This window comes from Cricetulus griseus, chromosome X (genome assembly GCF_003668045.3).
Source record: "Cricetulus griseus strain 17A/GY chromosome X, alternate assembly CriGri-PICRH-1.0, whole genome shotgun sequence".
Lineage (NCBI taxonomy): Eukaryota > Metazoa > Chordata > Mammalia > Rodentia > Cricetidae > Cricetulus > Cricetulus griseus.
In genome coordinates, this window is record NC_048604.1 from 81,570,185 (window position 1) to 81,579,151 (window position 8,967).

At 38.5% G+C, this 8,967-nt stretch overlaps 1 protein-coding gene across 1 annotated transcript in view; it reads left to right on the plus strand.

The window, feature by feature from the left end:
- The window catches only part of Il1rapl1 (interleukin 1 receptor accessory protein like 1), a 634,565-nt gene extending 627,356 nt beyond the window's left edge, over window positions 1-7,209 (plus strand). The window contains exons 9-10 of the mRNA XM_035449741.1: window positions 5,842-6,012; window positions 6,491-7,209. Coding sequence (XP_035305632.1) covers window positions 5,842-6,012; window positions 6,491-7,209 — 890 coding nt within the window. The remainder of the gene's footprint in view (window positions 1-5,841; window positions 6,013-6,490) is intronic.
- Window positions 7,210-8,967: the final 1,758 nt, after the last annotated feature.

The following is an 8,967-nucleotide window of genomic DNA, read 5'->3' on the forward strand; positions in this document are numbered from 1 at the left end:
AGTTCTGGGGACAAGTGCCCTATTGCTGAGAAATGTCTTAGCCTCCAAGGTGCTCTTTAACAGATTAGGAAATAAAATCACAAATGAGTCAGAATTCATAGTGAAAGACCCCCAGACCCCTAAGGGCCTCAGGATCCCAAGGAGCCCCCAAGACTCAAAAACCAGACCAAGAGCTGCAAAAGCAAGAGGGTTTATTAAACGAATGCACATTCGGATGTCAGCAATATCGGGAAAGCTGCACACCCCAGCAAGTGTTGCAGGCTTCTCATATAGGAAAAAACTGCAGATCAGCATACAGGCAAGGGGCACAAAGTGATTGATTACAAAGTATGATCTCATGTTAGAGTGGTCATCCAGGTGTGACCTGCTGTTTTACAAAGGAAAAACCATAGAACTTACCCTAGAAGGTCCTTGATTATCTGTTGGCCAGCCAGGTGTGACCCAAAGAGGGTTGTCTTGGCAATTGCCCCCATCTAAACCATATGATGTGCCCGGGTTTGGGGCCAAGGCCTGTGGGAAACTTTTTCTCTCTGTGAACTAAAATCTTTTAAACCTTTTTCTCTCAGGAAACTAAAATCTTTCAATAAAAGTTAGAAGTTCATCTCAGCTACTTTTGTTTTTGCCATATCAGACTCTAAATAGTTTATTTTAATTTTGTACATTTTCCTTTGTGTTCTATGATCATAAATGTGGGAGCACATGGGCCCTGCACGTATTTGGAGCTCAGGAGAGCCTCATGTGTTGGTCCATCCTTTCCACTTTATTTGAGAGAGAGTATCTTGGTTTTCCCTTGCTTATGAAGGCTAGCAGGCATGGGAATTTCCAGGGAGTCTCTTGCCTCAGACTACCATCAACCCAGAAGAGACTGGGGATTGCAGATGCTGCTGCTACTGTGTTTGGATTATATATGGGTTTTTGGGTTTCAATCTCAGGTTCCACACTTGCATGGAAAGTACTTTCAATCTCTGAGCCACGTCCTCAGGACAATAATTTAATTACTGTCATGTATACAATGCTTATCATCTTAACACTCACTAGGCTAAGGTAAGAGAATGGCAAATTTGATGCCAGCCCAGTGTGTATATAAAGGCCCTGTCTCAAAAACTATTTAACTTAGTGTTTCACTTAAATATTTAAGAATCTATAGATAAAACAGTCTGGAAAATATTGAATGGCAAAACATGTAAACTGGATAGATCAATGTCATAAAATGTCGAAATGCTTGATTCAGTTAGCTTTCTTTGCAAATATAATTTACAGAAACTTCCATAACAGAATTGAAATTAAAAGCAAGTTAAATTTAGGTAGAGCAATTGCCTACCATGTGCAAACTTCCTGGTTTACCCTTAAATATCACCAAAATGAAAAATATCAACAGATATTCAATATGCACACAAGTCAGAGCATTAATTTATAATTTAATAATTTAATATTGTTGTGCCCGAGTCACAAGGATCCCCAAAGAGACCAGGGAGACAGACCACTGATGCAAATGCACAAGGTTTATTAAATTGTCTATCCTACCGAGGTAGAGACCCCGTCTAGCAAGCTGACAAAGCAGCCTCCAGAGAGGGTGAAGTTCTCTGTCTACTGGTAGGTTTTAAAGACAAAATCACAGGATTACTTTAGCAGGTATGGGTTGGTTTCCGATTGGTTGACATTTGGGAATAATCAGGAAAATTTCTCAAAGTCATACTTTGGCATGAAAGACCTGTGTACCATGCATTCTCATTGGTCAGTGCTAAGAGGGAATATTCTGTGGTTTCTATGGCTTTGTCTTGTTACTTGCAGGTAGTCTGTTGTTCATAAATACCAATAGTTTTCAGAACTATATTCTGGAGACTATAGGGGAGGTTTTGGTCTCCCCTGGAGTTTCTTTTGTGGCCAAACAGTTCCCAGGAACCAAGTACCTAGGAGGTTGGTGGGGGGGGGGTCTGGAGTTTCTTTGTGTTCAGTTTTGGCCCTAGGCTCAGGAGGCCAGAGGATCCTTGTGTCAGAGGCCTACTCATCTTTTCTGTAGCCTGCCATGGCTGAGAGAGGGTCTGGTCCCTTCATTTCTAGAAGTGAAGCATTTTAGTTTAGTTTACCCCTTTCACTGACATTATTTAGTTCTACAATGTTTAACATGAGCAAAGTACATCTCAGAAATGTGAGGCTGTATAGGAAAATAAAGACTGAGATCTAAGAAATATGCCTCAAATTATATCAGTGACAACTTTTAATTATAAGTTTTTTGAGCTATCTCTTTCTTAAATGTTCATCTTTGAATCCTCTAGTTTTATTTTTGTAACCCATTTTGTGAATTATGTGCTCTATCACTAGTCAGTTTCATTTATATGACTTATTAACACTTGGGAGTAATAAAAAAAGGCAGTTGCCAATAACATCTGACAACTACTCGATAGATATTTAAAGGTTAAAAAGTATCAAAAACCCAGCTCTTAATCCCAAACCATTCCCTTGCCAGTATATCTCTTTCCTAGCCCAGATTAGTGTACTATGTTCATCTACAGAAGATGGAAGTCAGTTTACAATTTCCAGTTTTTTTAAAGTGTGTTTTTTTAAACATGTACAAGAAACAAACTTTCTTCCTTAATTCTCCAAACATTTGGTAACCATGCCTTAGACTAAATCTCTCATTAGCCTTGAAGATTAGGAGCAACCACACCTCAGACCAAGGCTCTTGCTACTAAGATAAGACATCCACACCTTAGACCAAACATCCTACAGTAGCCATGTCTTAGACCTTTAGGTTTTAGGACTTTACCCTTGGAAAAGTAAGGATAGTTTTGAACTCTCTGATCATAAGCCAAGATGAAAGGAAGATATTTTTATGGGCCCTGACAAATACCGAAACCAAAATCCTCTTATGAGTTAAAGAGAAAGATGCATTTATTTGTCAACACCCTAAGCATTTTTATTTCTGAGATGTTTTCAGTTTTGCTTTCTCCCATGAAGATTTCATAATGATATTTGAATATATTTAGTGTTGGTTGCTTAGTTTGGTTTTTGTTTCTTGAGACAGTACTCACTGTGTTATACATAGACTGATCTGAAACTCTTGGCCTCAAATAGCCTTCTTTACCTTTCCAAATAGCTTAGATGGATACACACCACCACTTGGTTTGGGATAAAGTAGCAGACATTGATTACTTATACCTTCTCATGTAAGGGTGCAACCCTGTGGAATTCTCCCATCAGCATTGTCCTGTCGTTTTTTTCAAGTCTCATTTAGGCACTCTTATTGTTGAGTTTCATGGGTAAAATGTCTCTGCTAATGTCTACAAGAAACACTCTTGTAGCAAGTGTCCTGGTTTTCTGGCCCATAGGATGTATTTTTTTTCTTTTTGTGATTTTTTAAAAATTTAAATTAGAAACAAGCTTGTTTTACATGCCAATCCAAGTTCCCTCTCCATCCCCTCCTCCCCTGCCCACACTGACCCCTTATGCCATCCCCTTCCATGGGGTATCTGCAGAGTCTGTCATATCATTTGGAGCAGGGCCTAGGCCCTCCCCTGTGTGTCTAGGCTGAAAGAGTATCCCTCTATGTGGAATGGGCTCTCAAAGTCCATTCATATACTAGGGATAAATACTGATCCACTACCAGAGACCCCATTGATTTCCCAGGCCTCCTAAATGACACCCAAGATCAGGGGGGTCTGCAACAGTCCTATGCTGGTTTCCCAGCTATCAGTCTGGGGTCCGTGAGCTTCCCCTTGTTCAGGTCAGCTGTTTCTGTCAGTTTCCTCAGCTTGGTCTTGACCTCTTTGCTCATCACTCCTCCCTCTCTGCATCTGGATTCCAGAGTTCATTCAGCTCAGTGTTTAGCTGTGGGTGTCTGCTTCTGCTCTGATCAGCTACTGGATGAAGGCTCTAGGATGGCATATAAGGTAGTCATCAATCTCATTATCAGAGAATGGCATTTAAGGAAGCCTCTGACTATTGGTTAGATTATTAGTTAGGGTCAAACTTGTAGATCTCTGGACATTTCCCTAGTGCCAGATTTCTCTTTAAACCTATAATAGCTCCCTCCATTATGATATCTCTTTTCTTGTTCTCCTCTGTTGTTCCCCCGACTCAGTCTTTCTCCTCTCCCCTCCTCTTCTCCCCTTCTCTTTCTCCTAACTCCCTCTTCCCTCCCCCCATGCTCCCAATTAGCTCAGGAGATCTTGTCCCTTTCCTCTTCTCTGGGGACCATGTATGTCTCTCTTAGAGTTCTCCTCGTTTCCTAGCTTCTCTGCCAGTGTGGATTGTAGGCTGGTAATCCTTTGCTCTATGTCTAAAATCCATATATGAGTGAGTACATACCATGTTTGTCTCTTTGTGACTGGGTTACCTCCCTCATTCAGGATGGTTTCTACTAGTGCCATCCATTTGGCTGTGGATTTCAAGATTCCATTATTTTTTTTTCCTTTGAGTAGTACTCCATTGTGTAAATCAACCACATTTTCTCTATCCATTCTTCAGCTGAGGGGCATCTAGGTTGCTTCCAGGTTCTGGCTATTACAAATAGTGTTGTTATAAACATAGTTGAACAGATGTCCTTGTTGTATGAAGGTGCTTCTATTAGGTATTCGCCTAAGAGTGGAATTGCTGGATCTTATGGTAGACTGATTCCCATTTTCCTGAGGAAACACGATACTGATTTCCAAAGTCTGGCCCATAGGATCTTTCAGCCCCCCTCTTTTGTCATGTTCCATGAGTCTTGGGTATACAGATTATGCTATAGATGTACTAATTGGAGCTGAGCACAATAAACCTTAATAGTATTTTAAGTTAATTTGTATTTCTTAATTCCATAGGATATAAACTCTCAGTTTACTCTAAAAGGTATTTTTATGAAATAATAAATATGATGGTTATTTCAACAATATAAAAAGAAGAAAACTGTTGGATCTGTTGTTTGACTGACTAGATAGATGTTGGGTTTCTTAATTGGTTTCCATTTTATTGATGATGTATCTCAGCCAGAATCTCAGGAAAACAATGAAAAGAGTAACTAGATGACTATACTTTAGATTATGAAAAATATTAGAGTGCCTACAAGCTGTTTTCTATCTCTGCAATATACAAAATTGTAGCTGATGACTGAAACTGCAGAATAAGAAATGGGCTTTTGCTTGGCTGTGGTGGTGCACGCCTTTAATCCCAGCACTCAGGAGGAAGAGGCAGGCCGATCTCTGTGAGTTCAAGGCCAGCCTGGTCTGCAAAGCAACACAGAGAAACCCTGTCTCAAAAAACAAAAAAAAAAAAAAGGAAAGGAAAAAGGAAGAAGGAAACAGGTTCTTGTATCCCCAATCAGTACTTTTAAACATTTTTTAAAATCAAATTTGAAATTAAATGACTTTAGCCCTCTTCTTAAAAAATATCCAAAGGTGGGGTTGTTAAATGCAGCATATAAAATAGTAAAGTACTATTATCAAAACATGTAGCTTTTTATATAAACAGTAAAGATTTCCTATAATTTGTATCTAAAAAGTTATGGAAATAGGTATTTCATTGCCTTTTTTTTTTCTGGTCATGCTGGTAGCTGCACCTGCTGGTGATGCCAAAAGTTTATGAGCTCCAGCACTGAGCAACACCCCTATCCCCTATTCCTTCATGACTCTTGCCATTGATTTTTTTCCTAATGTTTTCATAACAACAAAAATCACAATGTGTCCCTTTGTACCTTCCATCTAGTTGCAGAACACACTATTAAAATTAATACAGGCTTCTTTTTTTATTTTCCAAGAGTGAAATATTTGTAAATATTTATTAGTAAAAGTGAATATTGCTAATATTCAATTATTTTCTTTCTAGAACTGACTTGGTAGAACTTACTTTTTAATGTTTTTACAGACAACAAAGATTATGATGCTTACCTATCATATACCAAAGTGGATCCTGACCAGTGGAATCAAGAGACTGGGGAAGAAGAACGTTTTGCCCTTGAAATCCTCCCTGATATGCTTGAAAAGCATTATGGGTATAAGTTGTTTATACCAGATAGAGATTTGATCCCAACTGGAAGTAAGTTAATGTTTTCACTTGCTTATTTCATCTGTGTGTTTCTGTGTGTGTGTGTGTGTGTGTGTGTGTGTGTGTGTGTGTGTTGTAAGTTGGTATGTCTGCGTAGTCACCAATTTTACATAGCATTTTGTGTCTTAAAAAATTTTGTTTTATTTTCTCATGAAAGAAGTGTTTTTTATATGAAATTTTATTTTTAATATGCCAGAGAAGATATTTTATCATTCTATATAGCATTGTACTCTGTGAGCCTTAATATTTATTTAAATCAAATGAGGTATTTCCACCTGTAATTAATATCTGTAATATTACTAGAATGGAGGCCAAAACTCTACCAAAGTGCTTGCTCACCATCTACTGTTTTCATCTTCACAACGTATTGACAACAAACAATTTCTACATACTATATAGCAGAAAGTATCAGAGCCTTTTGGATCTCTTACCAGTTCACTTACCCTGATCCTTCTTCTTCTCTTTATAGCATACATTGAAGATGTGGCAAGATGTGTAGATCAAAGTAAGAGGCTGATCATTGTCATGACCCCAAATTATGTAGTTCGGAGGGGCTGGAGCATCTTTGAGTTGGAAACAAGACTTCGAAACATGCTCGTGACTGGAGAAATCAAAGTGATACTGATCGAATGCAGCGAACTCCGAGGAATTATGAACTACCAGGAGGTGGAAGCCCTCAAACACACCATCAAGCTCCTGACGGTTATTAAATGGCATGGACCAAAATGCAACAAGTTGAACTCGAAGTTCTGGAAACGTTTACAGTACGAAATGCCTTTTAAGAGGATAGAACCCATTACACATGAGCAGGCTTTAGATGTCAGTGAGCAGGGGCCTTTCGGGGAGCTGCAGACTGTCTCGGCCATTTCAATGGCTGCGGCCACCTCCACAGCTCTAGCCACTGCCCATCCAGATCTCCGTTCTACCTTTCACAACACCTACCATTCACAAATGCGTCAGAAACACTACTACCGAAGCTATGAGTATGACGTACCTCCTACAGGCACCCTGCCACTTACCTCCATAGGAAATCAACATACCTACTGTAACATCCCTATGACACTCATCAATGGGCAGCGGCCACAGACAAAGTCGAGCAGGGAGCCGAATCCAGATGAGGCCCACACAAACAGTGCCATCCTGCCGTTGTTGCCAAGGGAGACCAGTATATCCAGTGTGATTTGGTGACAGAGAAGCAAAGGACATCCCGTCCCTGGGAGTTTGAAAGGAATCTGCAGTCCAGTGCCTGGAACTAAATCCTCGACTGCTGCTGTTAAAAACATGCATTACAATCTCTAGAACACGAGGAAAAACAGGGTCTTGTACATATATTTTTTGGAATTTCTTTGTAGCATCAGTGTCTTCCTGTTTTACCATGTCTCTTACCATTACATTTTTTTTTTACTTTGTTTTATATGTCACTGGATTTGTAAATTTACATTTTTTTTAAAGAAGAGACTGATGTGTAGATAGAAAACCCTTTTTTGCTTCACTAATTTAGTTTTAGGATGGGTTTTTAATTTTCTTTTTAAATTTTATTTTGCTTTTAACATTTCCTTGGGGTGCTTGGACAAATCTATCTGACGGGACAAGGAGCACCGGATCCTCTCTCGGGTTCTTCCTAGGACCAGCTGGGCCACGTCGGCCTTCAGAAAGCAGTGCAACTGAACGCCAGCATTGCATTGCTGTTTGGGAACAAAAGAGAGAGAAAGAGAGAAGAACATTTGTTCATAGGAGGGCCCTGCCAGTCAGAGCCCTGATATCTCTTCCTTGTCCCCACCTCATTCCCCACCTCTACCCTTCTAATGGCAGCATGATGTATAAAACTCTGCAGAGGGTAGGGGTAGGTCTAACTGTCTTAACATTTAATTCACTGCTCTTCAGAATACACTCTAGACCCAAAGTTGTGCTAGTCACGTAAGAGTGACCTCTACAGAGTGATCACGACAGAATGAAGATCGAAGGCATGAAAACGGGGAGAGTGTTGTTTCCGTTTTTTAAAAATGAGTTGATGTACCCTTATATATATAAATATATATAAATAGAAATACAAATAGAAATATATATATAAAAGAGCAAAACAAAACAAACAAATAAAAAAACACACAAAAAATACAAAACCAAAAAAAAATATCAAGCCCTATATTTGATCACTTCCTGGAAAGGCATGAATGTGTTTGTGGCTGTTTTTGTTTGAAAATCTACTTCCTCTTTTCCCTCTATAATTAATTTTTCTGCAAATGAGATTATGTGCAAATACCAGGCAAGTTAACTGAGATAGGTGAATCAAGGCAAGTAAAAATGAAATTTACATTGAAGGCTTCCAAACCAAAGGGAAGATCAGGAGGTGTCATCAAATACGTTTTGTCACCTTGTATTATACAAAATGTTATTTTCTGAAGAGTCAGATAAAAATACGTGAAGCTTATTGTGGGGTCCTCTTGTACTTAAATGTTAACTGACTTGTATTTACTTTTCAATGCTACATTCAGTTTCTGAACGTAAGCAGCATTTATTAATATAAAGGTGTTTAAATAAGATCTCAGGAGGTCAAACATATGAATAACGACACAAACTATTTTCAAAGTAAATGTTATTTACACAAAATAGTTTTAATTAGATCAGAAAATACTTGATACTTTATTGTATAGAAATTAATTTAATTTTAACTATCTGATTCTATCTTTCAGAAACAGAAAGTTGATACTCACAGGAAATTTGTCACTTACCATCTAGCTTTCTGTTTGAAATCAATCACATAAGCAGCTAATTCCTTGTCGTGTTAACAATGATGCTAAATCAATCACAAAAATCCTGTAGAGGGCAGAATTGTTAAAAGGAAGTGTTAACTATGTAGATTTTAGTTGTTTGTTTGTTTCTTTGTTTTAAATCAATGTGACAAAACCACTGATAATAGAACTTAAGCTTTATAGAACTTACTTTAGT